This window comes from Castor canadensis, chromosome 9 (assembly GCF_047511655.1).
Source record: "Castor canadensis chromosome 9, mCasCan1.hap1v2, whole genome shotgun sequence".
In the NCBI taxonomy this organism is placed as follows: domain Eukaryota; kingdom Metazoa; phylum Chordata; class Mammalia; order Rodentia; family Castoridae; genus Castor; species Castor canadensis.
The window spans coordinates 115,809,706-115,831,103 of record NC_133394.1 but is presented as its reverse complement, the minus strand read 5'-3'; the positions used below and the strand labels follow the sequence as shown (position 1 = coordinate 115,831,103).

The following is a 21,398-nucleotide window of genomic DNA, read 5'->3' as shown; positions in this document are numbered from 1 at the left end:
TTTTAATCTAACCTTTTCTCTAGTTCCTGGTCTCCTTTTCCTATTGGCCTCAGTTGCTTTAAGGTATCTGCTTTAGTTTCTCTGCATTAAGGGCAACAAATGCTAGCTAGTTTTTTAGGTGTCTTACCTATCCTCACCCCTACCTTGTGTGCTCTCGTTTTATCATGTGCTCATAGTCCAATCCCCTTGTTGTGTTTGCCCTTGATCTAATGTCCACATATGAGGGAGAACATACGATTTTTGGTCTTTTGAGCCAGGCTAACCTCACTCAGAATGATGTTCTCCAATTCCATCCATTTACCAGCGAATGATAACATTTCGTTCTTCTTCATGGCTGCATAAAATTCCATTGTGTATAGATACCACATTTTCTTAATCCATTCGTCAGTGCTGGGGCATCTTGGCTGTTTCCATAACTTGGCTATTGTGAATAGTGCCGCAATAAACATGGATGTGCAGGTGCCTCTGGAGTAACAGTCTTTTGGGTATATCCCCAAGAGTGGTATTGCTGGATCAAATGGTAGATCGATGTCCAGCTTTTTAAGTAGCCTCCAAATTTTCTTCCAGAGTGGTTGTACTAGTCTACATTCCCACCAACAGTGTAAGAGGGTTCCTTTTTCCCCGCATCCTCGCCAACACCTGTTGTTGGTGGTGTTGCTGATGATGGCTATTCTAACAGGGGTGAGGTGGAATCTTAGTGTGGTTTTAATTTGCATTGGGAGGAAAGAATTTCAAGATGAGTCAGAGACCTCTTGTGTAGAAAGAAATTTCTTCAAAATAAGTGAATTCTTTCAACCAGCATAAAGGGGTACCCACCGGTTAGGATGTAAAATGTTGTTAAAAAGAGGATCGTGATTATAGTTCACCAAAATAAGTTGAATCTGAGAAAAACCAAGACTATCTAACAATGCTGAAAAAGGGAAAAGTTAACATAAATTCTGTTTTTAAATAATATTTTTCACCTGCTATAGCGTTGGCACTAACTTTCACTTTGTATTCATTTTATTATAGTAATAAATAACATAAGTAAATATGTTCTTAAATATAAATATTATTTTTAATTTAAATATAAATAAAAAATTTATCTATATGTAGATATCATTAGAATGATTTCAAAGTAGTTATCCAAGAGCCAGATAGAAGTATATAATAAATTCACTGTCCTTTAAAATAATGCAGAATTCTACTAAGCAGTAAAGAGATTCAATGAATTATAATTTAGGTGAGGTTGAGAGCATGGTGTTTCAGAATTTCATCTATTTAATTCAGATGCTAAAAGTTAAAAGAGATTTTTTTTCATGGGTAAGTCTGTAACTCCTACACCTAGACAGTACCAGTTACAAAACTAATACCAAATAACGTGAACATTATAGGAGAACTCTGATGGACATTTAAAGAAATCCAGTACATCCAGCTACAGTTGAGCTGAAACACCCTGTAAATGTGAAGGCATAAAGTTCGATGCCCAATCAGGTTGCTGATTGATAAGTAGCAGTATCATACTCTTGATTTTTTTTTTTAACCTGAAGACCTAATTAGATCTGAGAAGGTAGATCCAACTTAGTAAGCAACTTTCTAATGCTGGGAATATCAAAGATTCAGTGTAGAGATAATGACATAAATTCATACTTCTGTAAAGTTCTGAATTATCAGTGTTTACTATTTAAATTGCTTATAGTTTTAAAAGAATCTAGTGCATTAGGTTTTGTCTCTGATTTCAAATGCTTAATTAATTTTAAACTTGTTATTTGAAGTTGAAGAGAATTTGAGAAATTTTTGAATGATAATCCTACAGTTAAAAGAACTTAATTTCTCACATTTATAAGTTTAATTTATCAGATTTCCAGGATCATTTAAAAGACTTACATAGAGCTTGTTACAATTGTAAATTTGCCTTGGCAATCCTGTGAAGTACCTAAATAGATAGTTGACTGCATTCAGTTTATTAATGCAGATTAAATGTTTCAGGACATTTAATTAACTTGAGCTTATAAATAGGATTATTTAAGGACCTTTAGTAAGTTGAGTTTGAATTTAGGTGATTGTTTTTGTTTATTTATATTTAAAAGTAGCACATTAAGATTTATGTGTTTAATTTAAGGGCTTACTGAAAACTCAGTTTTTACACTGTAATGTCAATAAATTATATTTAAAGCCAGAGTGATCATAGTCTTTCTATGTACACAGGTTCCTTAGACATCGGAAGTGCTCATAGCTACAGGATCTTCTCCCTAACTGCCTCTTACCATATTTAGGTTTTATGTCATTTCCTCAGAAAGGTCTTCCCCAACCCAACCCCCCCTCCACATCATATCGCTTCATTGTGTTCTCCCCCTCAGGGTCCTATGCTCCCTTTATAACACTGCAATATAGCATTATATATTTGTTCTTAAGTTTAGTTGTTCAGTTCCTGTTTCCTCATGAAACTATAAGATCCATAAAGGAAGAAAGATTCTGCATGTTTTATGACATACTTGCTACCATCTGGTTCGTCCTAAGTATATAATAAATACAAACAGACCAAATAAAATGATCCGGGGGCTGAAGTAACTAGGGCCTGTTGTGTACCTGTAGCACCAGGCAAGTACACCAACCTGTACATGCCTTTCCTAGTTGTTATTTCTGGTTCCCAGAAATATTAATGATGACTGTAATGTAATGAACAATCACTGTGCACTGAATGAGGTAGGTATCATTGTCCCTGTGTTTTAGGTCATCAGAGACATTAGGCAATGTGGCCCAGAATCAAAGCACCAGTCAGCAGCAATCCTGGAATTTGGACCCAATTGCTCTATTTGTAAGCACACAGTCCAGCACCGCACCCTAGGACAGCAATTTTTGTATAGTCATTAGAACAGTGTTTGGCACATTGTAAGTGATCAATATATTTTAGTGATTAATAATGAGGACTACTCTATCTGTACTTTAATAAGTCTTATTTTTCAAGTGAGTCTTCCCAAAATTGGAGTCATTAAAATGAAAATTTTTAAAGAATCATGGAAATGAAGGCCCAAAGAAATGACACAGCAGTTCCGTCCCCGGCGAGTTTAATTGCTCTGACCCACTGTGTACAGTATAAGCAAGGCATTGCCGCAAGAGCCCAAGCCTTGTCTACACAGGGGAATTCACAACGAATTAATAATGAAAGGAAGGAAAGTAGTATCATTGAGTCATGGGTGTCCAATCACCAGTGTCCACCAGGCACTGTGCTATGCATTGTCACAGGTCTCCACCTTAGTGTTCTGGGCAATCTAAACTGAAGAACAGTATGGAAAAAAAAGATTTATTTTTCTGTGTTTTTAAGCAGATTTCCATACAAATCTCCGCCTGGCCTTTCAAGAGACCTGGTTTTTGTTGGCCAGCTTCAGCTGAGGATGGTAGCAACATCCCCTGGTACAGGCCTGAGTAACAATAGGTAGCTACCAGAGGACTCGGTTCTATTGAAGACTGAAATCTTGGATCAGGACTAAAGGGTTCAGGTCCTGGCTGTCTGAGTGGAGGCAAGAAGAGAGAAGAGACCTTGTGGTGGAGCTGAGCAGAGCAACAGGAGGGAGAACCAAGAGATAGCTAACAGAGAAACCTGGTAAAGTGATGTGACATGTGCTCTGTGTCTTGGGGTTACTTCTCCACTCTGAGAAAGTCTACATTATTCACTAAAGTTTCTGGAATTGGAGTTATTTTAGGGAGGGATCTACCGAGTCTGGCTTTCGAGTAGGCTAAGATTAGTAGCAAGAGCAACCGAGTTTCTCTCCTTCCTTTATAGTCCGTGCCTGGTTCTCAAGAAGCTCCATGTTATATGAATAAAAAATAATAACAAATCATTTATAAAAGAAGCTCCATGTTAATGCTGCTACTTACATTAGTACTGCTCCCTGCTGGAAGCATGTGCCGATTGCAAAACAAGTACAAGGGAGGAAGGGCACATGCTGGAAGTAAACTGCTTCCTGCTTCCTGCTTCCTGCCCTGAGTACACTGAAGCTAGAGGCAAACTGATCACATGAATTTTGTTTTGTTCTGTTTGGGGCATTTTTATTGAACGATAATGCACATAATATAAAATCACCATTTTAAGGTGTTTTTTAAACAAGCACTTAGAACTGGTTCCAGCTCACCAATTTCTACCTATAAATTAATCTATCAACTTTACTTTCTCATTTAAAAAATAAGGGTCTACAGAGTGATGAAGATCTCCTCCTTCCTAGTCTATAATTGTAATAAACAGACTGGAGACAGAACTTCAGTGATTTTGCCCATCTAGTTCTTATCTTCAGCTATTTCTTGTTTGGGTTTTGTTTCGGTAGGACTAGGGCTTGAATTTAGGGCTTCATAGTTGCAAAACCTCTTGAGCCACATCTCCAATTCATTTTGCTCTTGTTATTTTGGAGATGGAGTCTTGTGAATATTTGCCCCAACTGGCCTCAAATCATGATCCTTCTGATTTTAGCCTCCCAAGTAGCTTATAGATGTGAGTGGTGCCTGGCTTCTTCAGTTATTTCTAAAACATATCAAAACCTGAGTTAAAATATAGTAATTTGTCTATATATTAAGTGCAATTTACTGCTTATTGAAAATCTAATGTTATTTTTAAAGTAAATTTTCCATTTAAAACCTATAGTAAAGCAAGTGCCAGAAGATTTTGCCTTCACTCTGTTAAAAAAAAAAGAGAGAGAGAGAGCTACAGAGAAGTAGCCATACAAAACAAATCAAAAATAAGCTTAAGCTAAGAAAAAGAAGTTTCTGAACTGACCACAATAAGCATCAGAAGTCCTTATTACTCAAGCTGTCAAAAGTGCTACTTTCTTTTCCTTTTGCAGACCAAAGCCAGTATCTACACTTTCAAGCTGTCAGATGGTCCCCGATTGTCACGGGTTAACATGCAGCAGACTTTGAAGGAGACTTACTTACTCATAGATTTCTAAATTGGTGAGTTTGTTTTCAGTCACATAGTTGCTTGGGATTAAGCCTTCGTTCCTACAACAAAAGATAAAACAAAAAGCAAAATGCTTGGCATGTTTGTGACATGGTGACAACAGTTCTTTTAAAAACACCAAGGATGTAGAGGAAGATCAAATTCATTTCATTGACTCAATTGTTAAAAGAAGAAAAAAGTATTTTTCATTTACAACTCCACAAAAATCTCTATACAAGAAACACTAAGATCTCAATTTATAAGATGGCCAGCTTAAGAGGTTTCATAGATAGATAGATAGATATAGATGATAGATGATAGATGATAGATAGATAGATAGATAGATAGATAGATAGATTTTTTTTTTCCTCTTTGAGGTGCTAGGATCAAACATACTAGGCAAGTGCTCTACCACTGAGCCTCACCCCAGCCCCATGTCAGGTCTCTTTGTTTGTTTTGTTTTGAAGAAACATGGTCTCACTATGTAGCCCAGGCTGGCCTCAAACTTTTTCCCACCTCAACCTCCTGAGTGGTAGGATTACAAGTATGTGCCACCACACCCAGCCCTAATGTATTTTCAAAAGGAAAAGGAGACATTGAAAATGAGCATTGGATGTCATAATGACTAAGTTTTAAAAACCGGAAATTACAAAGATATTGGCTTCACTCTTTTCTGTTGCTGCAGTGTATTCCACGCCATGGATATTCTAGTGGACTTACTCCTCTATCATAAGCAATATTATAAAGAAATCCTTGAACATACCTTTGTGCCCCCAAGTAAGATTATCTCTCCAAGATAGAGACCAAGAGGGGGATTGCTAAATCACTAAATACCTGCATCTTTCAGTAGACACAGCAAATTGCCCTCAAAGTGGGAAATACCAATTTACACATCTGTCAGCAGAGTAGGGGGCTTTCTTTTCCTATACTTTCATACCATTTGAAATTGAAAAAATGTCTCCAAGATATATTATTGAGAAATAAAAAGCAAGTTGTAGAACAAAACATGAAAGGTGAGTTAAATCTATAAATAATTCGGTATACTATAATGTGACTATCTAAGCTCATCATGAATGATGATTTATTCACTAAATGGACAATGGTGTTTGCGTTGGGGACAGAGACTGGGATTGAAGTGGCAGAGAAGAATTTTGACAATTTTAGCCAGGCTCCAGTGGCTCATGCCCGTACTCCTAGTACTTAGTAGGCAGAGATCAAGAGAATCAAGGTTTGAAGCCAGTCCCCAGCAAATGGTTCTTGAGAACTTATCTCGAAATACCCATCACAAAACAGGGGTAGTGGAATGGTAAGAACGCCTATCTAGCAAGCCATGAGGCCCTGAGTTCAAGTCCAAATACCACCAAAAAAAAAAAAGAAAAAGAGTTTTGACAGTCTTTTACAAACTCTATTCATTTAACTACAAAATCAAATGTTAATACAGTTTTTTTTTTTAAGTCTGAGGTATTCCAGTAGTCTTATAGAGGAGGGTCTTTATTCAGTCCAGAACATACTAATGCCTCTTTTTTCCCTGAAAAGTCTCTATCACATTTTGACCCCAAACTCAGAACTGTTGAGAAACCAAATCACCAGAAAAGTGTGATTAAGGAAAAAGAGATATAATTGAGTTGTTTGGAATTCTTAGGTACCTAAAACAATATTGGCAGGTATAAGAATTCAGTGACAGTGTCAGGGAGCTCAGGTATTCCTCAGAATTCTTCTTAACCTAAGACTACAGTCAGGCCTCAATAATCTATTGTAGAACTGGGCATGGTGTTACATGTCTGTAATCCCAGCACTCCTGAGGCAAAGACAAGAGGACCTCGAGTTGGAGGACAGCCCGGGCTACACAGAGGGACTCTGTCTCAAAAACAAAATACCAAAAACAACAAAAATAATCTATTGCAACTAACATGAGTTGTATCCGAGGGTATTTTTTCTAACTTAATTCAGCAACTACCACGTGTTTACTTTCAAAAACTAGTCATTGTAGAAATGTAAAAGCGAATAATTATTTCCACTCTTACCTTACAGCCTGACCAGAAACAAATGCAAACTCCCAGCTAAAGAAAGCACAAATAAGAACCTATATAATAGGAATTATTATTTCCATTTAACAAAAACTCAGAGGGGGTAGGTGACCTGCCCAAGAACACCCAGTAGCAATGCAGCATCAGAGTGTGAAGCCAGGGGTGTCTGGTTCTGAGACTCTACCTGAGATCCTGGGGTTCTAACACCCCCTCTTAGAGATGGGGGTGTGGAAGCCAAGTTCCATGCAGAGGTAGAGTTTTAACTCAGAGGCCATGAGCCACCAACCAGGGTCTTGTTTGTGTTTCTGTCTTCAGTGGTAAAGAGAGGAGGACTTCAATAAGGACTAAGCTGTGTGTCTTACCCTAAACGGTCTCTGGCCTTCCACCAGTGAGGATCGCACTTCTCCAGTATCAGGTATTCCTCTGCTCTCTTTAGTGCTAAATTACCGGATTCTCGGGGCAGAAAATCATAAAGCGCCTTGACCTTGATCTTGGCTTCAGCAAGCTCCGAGAGTGGGAGGGGAGGCAGTGGCTTGCGTTTTGATGGTTGCACACGGCCTCTGTTGGACTATGAAAACCAAAGAATGGGTTATTCAACTATTGTTTTAGTGAGGTACTAAAAAAAAAGAATGGAGGATATTAACCTGCTAGCTCATTTCTCCTATCTGGCCACAGCAAGGCAGAAAACAGGAATCAACATAGGAAATGTCTAACTATAAAACATCTTTTGACCAGGAACAGGTGACTCATGCCTGTAATCCTAGCTACTCAGGAGGCAAAGATCAGGAGGATCACGGTTCAAAGCCAGCCCAGGCAAATAGTTCATGAGACCCTATCTCGAAAAAACCATCACAAAACAGGGGCTGGAGGAGTGGCTCAAGTGGGAAGAGTGCAAGCGTGAGGCCCTGAGTTCAAACTCCAACTCCGCTTAAATAAATAAAACAATTTTGGGGTACAGTGATACCCCAAGGTTTTATACATTTTTGAGATCACAAGTTCTCTTGCCAGCCTTGCATTGGAGTTTTGCACATCACAATTCTTAAAAGACGATTTACTCTGCAACAGATTCACTTTGTCCTTCCCTTTCCTGTACTGTGAGCTTGTATTTGTGCTCACGTCTCATCCCCAAGGATACTCTTTCTCTGAACACCAAACTAGAATTTAATCCTTACCTTAACAAGGCAGGAGCCAGCATTCACTTTCCCCCTATTTGCTGATTAGTTTCAAGATCTGTCTTTAAGTATAGCAGAAGAGGCTATTTTAACTGGTCTTTTTTTCTTTCCTTTCTTCTAGAACATTCATTCACTGTTTATTGAGCCCTTATTATGTGCAAAACATGACATTAAGTTCTGGGCATGGCCACGGCAGTTCATGGAGTATGGACTTCTCCCTCCAACGATACTCACTTGCTTCTTCCTTGACTGTTCGCCAAACCACGGCCTCCGATGCTGATTATATTTTTCTGAAATTTCTTCATCTTTGCTCAGGTTTATTTGTGTTCTTACTCGTCTGACATTGAAAAGCAATCATGTTACCAATGATTACACACGTTAAGGGTATTCACAAATCATTAGATTAACACAAAAATGAAGAGATGAGGAATCTTTCCAACTGTTTTTGGTTTTTTGGTTTTTTTTTTTTTACTTAAAGTCTTCCTAACTCAATCTCCTTGGACAAATTCCCAGCTCTCAGGACTTAATTTTCCTTATCCAGGAACTAGATATGCTAAGAGCATGCAGAGTTATTAAGAAATACAGTTGAGAGAACATGTCACATGCCCATACAGAGTCGGATGCATATTAGGGACATAAACTTCTAATCATGCTAATGACAAATTTATCAGGCCAAGTGCTTATCATTTTATATACATTACCTCATTTGAAAGTATCTATTGCTATAAATAGACAGAGTATGGTCATTAAGAACGTGAGTTTGAACCCCAACTCTACCATTTCATAGTGTGGTTTTGGATAAGCAATATAAGCCTCAATTTTCTCATCTGTAAAGAAGGAATTATAACGATACCGAAAGTGGTTCTGAGAGGTATTCATGTGAATAGGTATAAACCTCTTAGCCTAGTGTCTGACATGCAGGGCAGTCATTAATTGTAGCCATTATCATTAATATGGTGGGTGTCTTGGATTTAATTCCTACACTGTCATAAGGCATTAAAGTATAAGATACACTGATAGTTCTGAGAGATACTCAGATAACTAAAACAGGATTCTTTCATGTAAATTGGGAAGAGCACAGGGTGGAACACAGCCATATGCTGTGGGAACATAATGGAAGGAACAATTTTGTTTAGGAGGGTGGGCAAGGATCACAGACCACCTGACATTTGACTTACACCTTTAAGTCAACAGGGCATTCAATGGGGAGAAAATGGGAGGAGGGCTCTCAGACAGAGAAAGCAGAGACATAGAGACAGTAAATAATGACACTGGGCATTAATTCATTTCCAAGAACTTGGCCTTGGAAGCAGACTCACCGCTTCTGCACTGAGCAGCAACAGCAGCAACAGAACACAGACTGGAAGGTATTGTCTGAAAAGCAGATCATTCTCACTGTTAGGAAGCCACAAGTCCATAACATCCGCTAGATGAAGATGGAGGAGCTATTCCAAAGGGGAAGTCCCCAAGGGCAGGGCACTACGAATTGTTATAAGCAGATGAACAGCTTGACTGTCCCCTCTTTCACTAGTGAAAGACAAAAAAACTGTTACAAAACCAAAAAAGAAGTTCCTGGCACCCTGACCAGTGTGGTTTCCCTTCTCAGGCTCTTCTCCTCTGGCCTGGTTTACATATTTCCTCAGTCTGCAAATGATAAATGACCAATGTATTTTACTTTTCCTTTGTCAGGGCAAATGTTAGCTAACAAATGTACAAAAGAATAGGATGCCAGAAACAATGTTCTCCCAGGATTTCTGTTCACAGGGTCCATCCCGTTTTTTCAAATTTAAAAATAAAAAATAGGCCCTTGACTTTTTTTTATGGATTAAATCTAAGAACCAGCTAGTAAAATCTAGGTTATGCTTAAATTTTATTGTTAAGATTAATCTTTTTTCTTTACTTTTTTTTTCCAAAATTAGGAAGAAATAAAAAGTTTCAGCTAAGTAATCTCACCAATTTGTTACTTATTATCCATGGTAACAACCAGGCTTAATATTTTTAAGTTAGATGGTTTGGGTTTTCAAGACCATCAGTAAAATTTGAATTTCAAAAGGATGTTTTGTTTTCATAGAACCTGCATTTCACAGTCCACTCATTTGACACCCAAAAATAAGTATTAGTAAAGCAGCAAAGTGATCCTAACGTTAGAGATGAACATTAGTTTCAAGGTCAGACAGAGCTGGGCTTTCCTTGTGGCTATGTGGCTGACTTTATCCAGTCCCTTTACCTCTCTAAGTCTTAGTTTGCCATCTGTAAAAACAAAGTAAATAATACCTACACCGCCTTTCTTTGAGAAGCCTTATAGGGCAGAGGTTAATCTCTAATTTTGTGACATTGGGAAAAATTCTTAACTATTTTGTGCTTCAGTTTCTTCATCTGCATGAATGACAGGATTCTAACCAGGAAGGCTGTTGTGAGGACTAAAGGAATCGATTCACGTGAAACACCTCAAACAAGGCCAGATATATAGTAAAATGTTAATCAAGACCTACGATGCTATGCATAATAAATAGATATCATCTTTAAAGTCCCCAGAACATAGAAAGGATGTTCTCAGGAACCCAACAATGTTCAGAAGGCACGCACAAATTGGAATAGGTTGAGAGGCATGTTTTGTTTTTTGTTTTTGTTTTTTTTTATAAAAAGTAAAGATATAGGCAGAGTATAGAAAAGCCCCTCCACTCTTGTCCCTTACTTGAGTAAAACCTTTATGTCCATAGGACAAGGGATACACAAAGTCCCTTCAGAAAAAAAAACAATGGGATGTCAATTTGATCAAGCACGGTAACCACTATCAGGATTCTGTAAGTAAGGCAGAGAAGGAAATAGAAAAGTAACAAACTGCTGCTGCGATTCTGTGACCTCTATACTAGTCCTGAGTCCTAAGTTGAAAATCACAGATGCTTTCTCCATTACCATGTCACTCTTCCTCCCACCCCCTTACCTCTGCAAAGACTTACATTGAATGAGGTGCTTTTTCTGGTGGGACACCCCAAATATTCATTCCTAGTGGTTGGATTCTTGGTTGTTCTTATCTTGTGAGGTTACAACTTAACATTAATTAGAAATAGTAAGAAATGAAGCTAGTGTATTCCCTGAGTTCCAAAGTCTTCTTTGTCCTCACTGTGATACATTAACTCAGTTCCCTACTGGTAATCAGGATATTCACCATGGGGACACAGCCCTCTGTCAGTGCTTATTCATTCAGTGGTACAAACAAACCCACAATGGCCTGAGGGTAGGCTCAAATTCCAATAATCCCTAATGAAAGTGAGGCAGGCTAAGATAGGAAATGTTTAGGAGTCTTAAAACATATATGACTTAATATTGTATTTTAAGTTTAATATTCTCTTCCTCTAAGTCTTCTTCTCAACTGCAAATGTGTATAGGTTATGGCGCCTCCCCACTCATCGATTATTGGTGGTTAGGAATCACCAGGTTCTTCCCTTCCCATAGGGTGGCATGAGTTTTAAAAACACCTGGAAAAGAGAAAAACTCTTTCTGACAATGGCCACCATGGCCTTTTGAAACTCCTCTCCTTTCCTCTCCTTAGTCTTTAATAAACATCATTATCTCCCTTACCAGACTTGAATCCTGCTTGAATTCTTCCACACCACAGTGCAAAGACCAAGATCTTCTACTCGGGGGCTTCACTGCCTTTAACAAAAGGATTCTTCTCTTGGGCAATAGAATCTTCAAACAAATGTCACGGGGGAACCCCCCAACATTCCAGTGAGATATTAGAGGAAATGGTGAAGGGACTCTCCTGTTGCCACTCCTTGGTTCTCAGACTCACGTGGCATGGTTGTGGGCTGCTGGTTATTGCTTCCTACAGGACACCCACACTACAACTGTCGTCTTCCAGGTGTCACTGCACCTTTAATAGATCACTCTTCTGTTCTATGAAGCCAGATGCTTTTGAGTTACAAGACACATGGCAAGGCATTCACCAGGCCATTCAGCAAGCACCAATGGAACAAAGAAAAAGCTAACTCCACAGAATGGTCATCTTGTCAACCTGTGCTTAGAGTTTCCCATTCTTTCTCAACTCTCAGGGTTTCAACCATATTCCTCTCCCACAGAGCACCTTGTCACCAATCTCCCAATCTTATTCTTTTCAAGTTCCCAATTTGCAGGCCAACTTGTTTGCAATCACCTATGAGTCAGTGAAAATCAGTGCCTCAGACTGTGTCTTTCCCTAACAAAGTGAACAAACTGGTGTGCAGCATGAAGTCCTGGAAGGACTTTATTTCAACATTATTTTTCAGGATTTCTGTGAACAAGACTGCAGCACAGTAACCATTTATTTCCTTTTGATATAGGCCTTCAATGCAGATCTATCCGTATATCAGGCCTGAGCCTTTATCTCCTCCATTAGCTGATGGAGAACAGCCCACAGGCCACTAGTGTAGGTTGAAGGAGAAACAGAAAGAGCAGGTAATATTTTAATATAAGTCCTCTGTTCTTGGAGCTTTCTTGATCTCCTAGGGCCCCTTTCATAATTACCACTTCCATATTAAGATGGATAATGTTTGCATGCCCAATTCTATAGTTCATTGAACAAGGTAACTCTAGGCTCAGGATAAGCAGTTTGGATCACATACATGTCAGAACCATGATCAAGCATTCAGGCTTTACCAGTAGCAAGCCAGGAGCAACTTTTCAAATGGAAGATAGTTATCAGCACAAGTCAAGAAATTATTCCAAATTCCTAGGGATTTGTGCTGTAGTTTTCTTGAAGCTCTATACAGTCAGTACCTTGCCCTCCCTTTGGACTTTAACCCAGGTCACCACCAGAGATCATTTAAATAGTTGATAATTGAATTATTTTTTTTCTCAGCAAAGAGGTTATTCCTAGACCTTTAAGTAGATGATCAAATAAATCCCAGCTCTAATTTTCTATTTTCTAGCATCATTTCTGATGCTAATCACTGTATCTATCAGGTTTCTGACACACTTAGAATCATTTTTCAAGTATTTATGAATAGACTAATTACAAAGATGTGGGTAGGAATAGGGAACCCCAAAAGGTCCGGCAGTAATGAAACTATTATCATCCCAAGGACCAAAAGGACCATACAGAAAGAGTAGAGTAGAACAGAGCTCACTTTGACAGCAGTTATGATCTGAAGTTGAGGGACACAGCCAGCTCAACACAACCTCACTCCAACTTCCTTCCACGGCTCCCCATGGGTATAAACCAGCCGGAGCCTGAGGTTTGGAAGAACTAACTCCCTGTCCCTCCCAGGGTGGAGGTGAATGAATAACATAAGACGTGAGGGTCTCTGAATTACTTTGGAGGTCAGCATTGCATTTAATCCCAATAAGTCATCTCCCAGTAGAACAGAATAAAGACACCCAAGGCAGTAATTAGTACATATTAGTTCCTTTCCTTTTAAAGAAGTTGATCTTCCAAACCTACATTTATGCATTAGTTACTTGTCTTTCTCTGATTTGGACATTACTATTCCTCAGTCCTACCCTGGGTATAAGTTCAAGTCCATGTCCAGGCAAGGACTCACTTTTGCTTCCTTTCGTGTTCATCACTCAATTTGACTTAATAACTTTCTGTCTTCCTATTCAGCAACCAGAAACCATTCATTTCCCATGGTCCATCTAAAGGTGTATTTATAGAGATAAAAAGCATTTCTGACTCCTAAAAATCTCCATGACATCATGTCATCTGGTTTTTGGATTTCAGCTGCTTTTGTCAATTTTCATCTGATGTGTCTGGTGGTGTCTGCATGAGAAAATTGCCAAAAAACATACAATAACAAAACACTCTTTGGAAAGAGGGTACATTAGCTCTTGTGGACTTGGTCTATTTGGCAAGAGTTGATCTAATCTACATTCTAACCAACTTACTCCAGTGTTGTTTAGAGCCTCATTAGATCTATATCTGTCCAGGCCAGTAGCTGCAGAATTAAATGTAGGTCACATAAATGAGCAAAGTTTGTCAGATATAGGATAGATTTTGACAAAGTTTCATGCCTAAGCATGGAAATATTCAATTTTAGAAATTTTAAAAACACTCTCCTCCTATATTACCATTTTCCCTGTCTCCTAAATCATTCCTATCATTACTTCAGCCCTTAAAAAACACAACAAAACAAACTAATCTTATTTTCTCCATCAGCTTTGCTCCACTAATTATAAAATATAGAAATGAGTAGTCTGTATCTGTTGCCTCCAACTGCTCACCTTCCATTTTCTCTTAACCATTACAGTCAAGTTTTTGTAGCTATCACCTCTAAAAAACTACTCTTGTTACAGGTGCCCGTGACCTATGCAACACTAAATCCAGCCGTCAGCACTAAGTTGTCATAGCATTCAGCACTGGACCCCCTTGCTCCTTCTCAATCTCCTTTGCCGCTCTCTTTTCTAGTCCATCTTCTTCATGTTAGATGGCAAAAAGGCTTTTGATCTCTTCTTTTCTCTGTCTCATTTACTCCTTTGATTATCTCATGTCTTCCTATGGTTTAAAAACCATTCACCAGCTGGTGACACTCAGATGAGCACATCCAGCCCAGCTTTAATTTGCTCCAGACTCACATATCCAAAGTCCCTCTCAAATTCAGTGCTTGGATGTCTAGTAGGTACCTCAACTGAATATGCAATGAAATCTGAACTCCTTTTCTTCCTCCCTTTTCCATCTTGTCAAAAGCAATCCCATCTTTCCAATGGCTCAGTCCAATGATCCTGAAGTCATCTTTGACTTGGCTTTTTCTCTCACAACTGAGACCCGAAGAAAGCATACTGACAGTGCCCTAAAATTTTTTTTTAATTTCCTTTATTCATATGTGCATACAATGATTGGGTCATTACTCCCCCTTCCTCCCGCCCTCTCCCTTTCCCCACCCCCTTCAATTCAGATTGATAAAAAATAAAAGCTCCAGAGATGAATAATAGTGATAGTTGTACAAAATGTGAATATATTTAATGTCACTAAACCATATCCTCAAAAATAGCTAAAATGACAAATTTTCCATTTTATATATATATATGCTAGAGTTTCAATCTTTCACGTCCCCAAAAAGCCAGAGTGTTGAAGGCTTGGTCCTTTGCTTGTGGCATTATTGGGAGGTGGTGGAACCTTCAGGAGGTGGGGCTTAGTAAAAGGAAGTTAGGTTACTGGGTACATGACTTTGAAGAGGATATGAGACCTCAGCCCCTCTTCTTTCTCTCTTTTTGCTTCTCTAACAAAAAAACTTTCCTCCTTTTAAGTTATCTCAGGTATTTTGTCACCATAACAGAAAGCTGATCAATGCATTATATTTCTCCACAATTTAAAGCACCCCCATACATGCACATGCATTCATGCACACACAGAATCTCACACCCCTCACTATGGTTAAGCCACTACCATCTTATCTGTTTCTGTGAATAACCTCCTCACTTTTTCCGGCTTCTATCCTTTCCCTTCTATGGTTTATTCTCAGCACGGCAGCCAGAGTCATTAATTTAAAACCTGTCCCATGACCTGGCCTCTCGTGGCCACTCATCTTTCCACTAAGCAAGCGCTCACTTCCCTCCAGCTGTACTGCCTCCCTCAACACTGCTTCTGGAGCAAGTCAGGCTTGCTCTCACCCCAGGCCTTTTGGTTTTGGTTGGCTTAGGACACTCTTCCTCAGGAGCTGCATTCTTACCTCCCTCTAATCCTCCAAGTCTTTGCTCAAAGCTCACCCTCCCAAAAAGAATGTCCTGACCAGTTATTGTCATCAGCACACCTAACTTTGAAGTTCTAGACTCTGTTCTTCCTTCCTTCCTTCCTTCCTCTCTCTCTTCCTTCCTCCCTCCCTCCCCCCAGACATCTTTGTCTGTTTTGTTGACAGATACATCCCAAGAGGTGAGAACAGTTTTGACACATAACATACACGTGATGAATACTTGAGTGAGTAAATGGATGAACGACTATGTTTGAAGTTACAGCAAACTATAAGCTTGCTCAGAGCAAATACCTATCCTGACTCAGACTTTTGTAGTTGTTGTTCATTTATTCACATGTGCATACATTGTTTGGGTCATTTCTCCACCCTGCCACCCTCCCCTCCCCTTCCCCGCCCTCCCCTCCTCAGTTCCAGGCAGGTCCTGTTCTGCCCTTGTGACTGATTTTGTTGAAGAAAAGACATAAGCATAATAAGACAAAGTGTTTTTGCTAGCTGAGTTAAGGATAGCTATATAGAAATATTCCTAGCATTGCTTTCGTGTACCCATGTGTTACGACCCATGTTGATTCAACTCTAACTGATCTTTACATTGGTTTCTGATCCCCTGCTCGTGATAACCTGTTGTTTTAAGGTTTCTGTATTAGTTCCTCTGGAGTGGGGACATCAAACACTTTCATGTTTTGGGTTTTCTACCTATTCCTATATCTCCCATATGTGCTCTCCCCTTTTCTTGTGATCCAAGTCCAACAACATTGCTGCATTTGCTCTAGATCTAAAGTCCACATATGAGGGAGAACATACGATTTTTGGTCTTCTGAGCCTGGCTAACCTCACTCAGAATGATGTTCTCCAGTTCCATCCATTTACCTGCAAATGATAAGATTTCATTTTTCTTCATGGCTGAGTAAAATTCCATGAAAAAATGCTCACCATCTCTGGTCATAAAGGAAATGCATATCAAAACCACATTAAGATTCCACCTCACCCCTGTTAGACTAGCCATCATCCAAAACACCAACAAGTACTGGCAAGGATGTGGGAAAAAAGGAACCCTAATCCACTGCTGGTGGGAATGCAAGCTGGTAGAACCACTCTGGAAAAAAATTTGGAGACTTCTTAAAAATCTAAACATAGACCTACCAAATGAGCCAGCAATCCCACTCCTGGGGATATACCCAAAGGAATGTGACACAGGTTACTCCAGAGGCACCTGCACACCCATGTTTATTGCAGCACTATTCACAGTAGCCAAGTTATGGAAACAGCCAAGATGCCCCACTACTGATGAATGGATCAAGAAAATATGGTACTTGTTGACTCAGTCTTAATGGGTTATTCGGACTATATTTGGAAGTAGAACAAGCAGGTACATATAGAAAGCAATGAGCAATAAGACTAAAGAGATAAAATTTGATTGAAAGTCCTTGAAACACAGGAAGATAAAGTCTGGCATTCTGTGCAGTAGGTAGCCTTTTTTTTTCTTTTATTCATATGTGCATATAATGTTTGGGTCATTTCTTCCCCCTTCCTTCCGCCCCCTAGTAGGTAGCCTTAAATTGATGCTTAAGAGGGAGAACAATTTAGCCACAGGTCAAAGCACAGCCAACTGTACTCAGCCTAGAAACTTCTGTAAGATGGTCTAGCAAGATGAGCAGTAACCATCTATGATCTCATGCTATAATAAGATCTAAAGCTATTTAATATCTTCAAAGCCAAGAAGTGTATATAATGGTCACTGTACTTATTGACTAATCACTACCATGTTAAAATTTCTCTGTGTTTTCCTGTATGATCATAGTATTTCAAAACTAAAAATTGTAGATTAAAGAAAATGAATGCCCCAGAAAAATCAAGCAAGACTGTGATTAGTTTGGTACCTCCACTAGGACTGCTAAGTTTTTATGTGTGCATGATGTGTGTTTCCCTGGATCAGCTACTGTCTTACATTTTCCCACCCAGAACTTTCAACTTAGACACTACCCTCAATAAGAAAGCTATTCTATTCTAATTAGAAATAGAATAATTTTCTGATTAGAAAACTATTCATCTTCTAATCTTTCCTGGTCTGTGTATGAGTTTACCATAGAAATCTTGGGTTTTTCCTAAAACCCATGCTTTATATCCAATCTATCATCAATCTATTCAAACTGTGACTTTTTTCTTCTCATCCATCCTGCCATAAACCTCATCTAAGTCCTCATTAATTTATACCTGCATTGCTGCATTAATTTATATAATCCTCACAATGACCATTTAGTGGAGAGGCCACTTTACAGAGGTGGAACCTGAACCACAGAAAGATTATTCCCTATTGAGAGTCAGGGCTACTAAGTAGGGAGTCAGAATTTGAACCCAGACATCTCTGCTCTGAGCTGTCTCCTTCAATTCGTTCTCCAGACCCTTTTCTCCAAAAGCAGCCTCAACCAACTGCACTTCAATTTCAGTATTGTACTTCCCTTACTTCCAAGGCCGTTCGTTCTGTGAGCTGAGCTACCCCACGCTGACTTCTCATTGCTCATCAATTCCCATTGCATTAGCTTCTCCCACTTGCTCTATTCTCACACACTGTGCACACTTCTGGAAAGGACTTCCACGGCAATGCATTCCATCTACTCTTTCTTTGGGTTCCCAAAGCATATATGACATGTCCTGTTCTGGGGCTCTTGATTAGGCATCACTTTAAATAAGTGGTCATTTCTTTTTGTAAGCCTCACCTCTCATGGGGTTTCTCCATCTCATTCTTATCAACTTTTTAGACTGGATCATGATTTTCCAGTCTAAGAAACAGACTGATTACATGTCTGTAATCATGGAGTCATGATTTTGTTTTTGTTTTTTTGTGGGACTGGGGTTTGAACTCAGTGCTTCACACTTACGAAACAGGTACTCAACCGCTTGAGCAGCTAGCCCATTTGCTCTGGTTATTTTGGAGATGAGATCTGACAAACTATTTGCCTGGACTATCCTTGAACAGCAATCCTTCCAATCTTAGCCTCCCAAGTAACAAGGATTACAGGTGTGAGCCACTGGCACCCAGCTTCATCATTCTTCACTGTGGCAAGCTGCCCCGTGTATGATAAGATGTTCAGTGACATCCCTGATCTCCACACACTAGATGTTAGCAGCAACGCAGTTCCTCCCCTCCCCACCAACACCTACCCCAATACCACCCTCCAGTTGTGAAAACTTAAGTGTTTCCACACATTGTCAAATGTCCCTTGGGGTAATATCACACCAAGTTAAGAGTTGCTAAATTCTGAGTTCTTGTAAATTTAGATTCTAAGCTCTCTTGCGCTCTTCAATTTTTTTTTGGTGTGTTGAAACAGGGTCTCCTAGAATAACATTCATGTTTGATTCATGTAAAGTATGTAAAACCTGGTGTAGTGTGCACAATACTAAGTGCTTCGTTCCTCTGACCTCTCAGTAAGTTTGGTATTTTTTACCACCCCCCACCTTCCTTTATTAAAATGTTATTGCAGAAGAGATTATGAGAAAATTGATACGTCATGCAAATAACATACTGAATTCTCTTTCTTGTAATATAAAATATGAAGCTTTGTTATTGCTTGTGCCTTGGCTGCTTAAGTGACTATTAAAGAAAGAGAAAGAAAGAAAGAAAGAAAGAAAGAAAGAAAGAAAGAAAGAAAGAAAGAAAGAAAGAAAGAAAGAGAAAAAGAATCAGGGTCTCATTGTGTAGCCCAGGCTGGCCTTGAACTTGCAATTCTCCTGCCTCATTCTCCTACATGCTAGGATTACAAGTGTCTGCCATCATGTCTGGCTAAGCTTTTCAATTTCAGGGACTGCATCTTATACTTTAGCAACCAGCACCAGTACCTGACACATAGTGAGAACTCAATAAATCGCTATTAAATAAGACCTCACTATGGCGTTATACCTTTTCTCTCCTTTTCAATAACTCAGTCTACCACGTAGTAGCTCACACCTTTGCTCACAGGGACAACTAGGTTTACCATGACCTTTTGATTGGGTGGGACAATAAAGCTAAAGAAGCTGAGCTTCTGGAACTTTAGCTAGCATTTGTGGTAGGTCACAAGTCTATGCTTTTGTTTCAGATCTATTAACAAAAGGAAAATGAAAGAGACAACTCTCAAGCATCAAACCACGAAATACTAAATGGGATTTTTTAAACTCACTGGCATTGAAGTTTCTTTCTGTATTAGTATAACACATGTAGTTGGGCAGGCTTTTGCATCAGACAGATGTGGCTCATCTTGTAGCAATGAAGTGATTCATGGCAACTACTCAGGTGCCTCACTCAGAAAATGTAGTTATTGAAGCCCATCTTCTGAGAATGGTCATTCCCACTTCCACCAATGTGGTCCTTACCATAAGCCAGACACTCTGTACCCTAAGATATCACTGAACTATACTGACTCACTCACTACTTTAACAGGACATTGGGATCTGTCCTGTTGTTGTGTGGGGAGAACAGAACCAACCTCAACCTTATGGATACAGTGAGAAACAGAGTTCAGTAATTTGTCCAGTAGCACACTGAAAAGCAGTTGAGTCAGAATTCAAGCCCTGAGTGTTTGGCTCAGAGTCTGTGAGCATCACAAAGCCACTATTCCCATGGATGAGATAGGCAAGGTAGCCATCAGCTAGGACACAGCTATTACTTTCCCGTCTTCTTTTCCCCACTGGCTTCCTAGAATCCATTCAGCAAGTATTTATTGAGCACTCGCAGGATACCTTTTTTTTTGATGGTACTGGAGTTTGAACTCAGGGCCTCATGCTTGTTAGTCAGGTGCTCTACTACTTCAGCCACTCCACCAACTCTTTAATGGTTGAGTATTTTTTGAGATAGGTCTCCCAAACTATTTGCCAGACTGGCTTCAAACCTCCATTCTCCTGATCTCTGCCTTCTGAGTAGCTAGGATTATATGCGTGAGCCACTGGTGCCTGGCTCACAGGATGCCTTTGAAGCAAACCCAGAAGCACACGTGGTTCTCCCTCTGAAGACAGAACAGAGGAAGAAGCAGGAGGAAGCCGACGTGAACCTTCAGCTCTCCCCAACTTCTTTCTTCTGAGCCCCATCTCTACCCACCTCAAAGGCAGATGGCCCTCCCACTCAGAACTCTACTGAGAACTGTCTCCCCACTTCCTAAACAGTTCTCAGGGGGATGGCTCTCATCCTTATTCTGGGTAAGGTGTAATTGACTGCTATAACCATAGACAAGGACTATGTGCTGCTTTTAGAGGCACTTTCAGGTTCATATAAGCCTGGCACCTGTATTAGGGCAAACAAGAGAAGTTTGTTTTAAGGAACTGGTTCACAAATTTGTAGAGGATAGCAAGTCCAAAGCCTGTTGGAATAGGTAGGCAGGATGGAGACTGGGGAAAGGGTGGTAATTTGAGTTCAAAGGCAGAATTCCTTCTTACTCAGAGCAGGTTAGACTTTGATCTGTTAAGGCCTTCAACTTTTGGAGAGGGGCACCCACATTACAGAAGGTGCCTTGCTTTACTCATCTCCAAACACCTTTACAGAAACATCCAGAATAATATTAGATCAAATATCTGGGCACAATGGCCCAACCATCTTGACCCACAAAATTAACCACTTTAAGTTAGCAATACTTTGAATTTAAATGCAAAGAACTAT

The 21,398-nt window shown here is 39.5% G+C and overlaps 2 protein-coding genes across 3 annotated transcripts in view; both read right to left on the bottom strand.

Annotated features, from left to right (window-relative positions):
* Txk (TXK tyrosine kinase) overlaps nucleotides 1–21,398 on the bottom strand; it is a 64,446-nt gene that overhangs the window by 36,430 nt on the left and 6,618 nt on the right. Inside the window, exons 2-5 of one of the 2 annotated variants that reach the window (XM_020158462.2) lie at nucleotides 9,428–9,482; nucleotides 8,343–8,445; nucleotides 7,299–7,504; nucleotides 4,906–4,971 (exon numbers count right to left, since the gene is read on the bottom strand). In XM_020158462.2, the coding sequence (XP_020014051.1) occupies nucleotides 4,906–4,971; nucleotides 7,299–7,504; nucleotides 8,343–8,445; nucleotides 9,428–9,482 (430 nt within the window). Of the gene's footprint in view, nucleotides 1–4,905; nucleotides 4,972–7,298; nucleotides 7,505–8,342; nucleotides 8,446–9,427; nucleotides 14,942–21,398 lie in introns of those variants that run through there. The other variant, XM_020158461.2, reaches the window with a different exon arrangement.
* The window catches only part of Tec (tec protein tyrosine kinase), a 174,264-nt gene continuing 161,238 nt past the window's right edge, over nucleotides 8,373–21,398 (bottom strand). Inside the window, exons 19-20 of the transcript XR_012435812.1 lie at nucleotides 9,428–9,482; nucleotides 8,373–8,445 (exon numbers count right to left, since the gene is read on the bottom strand). The gene's annotated coding sequence lies outside the window, so the exon portion shown is untranslated. The remainder of the gene's footprint in view (nucleotides 8,446–9,427; nucleotides 9,483–21,398) is intronic.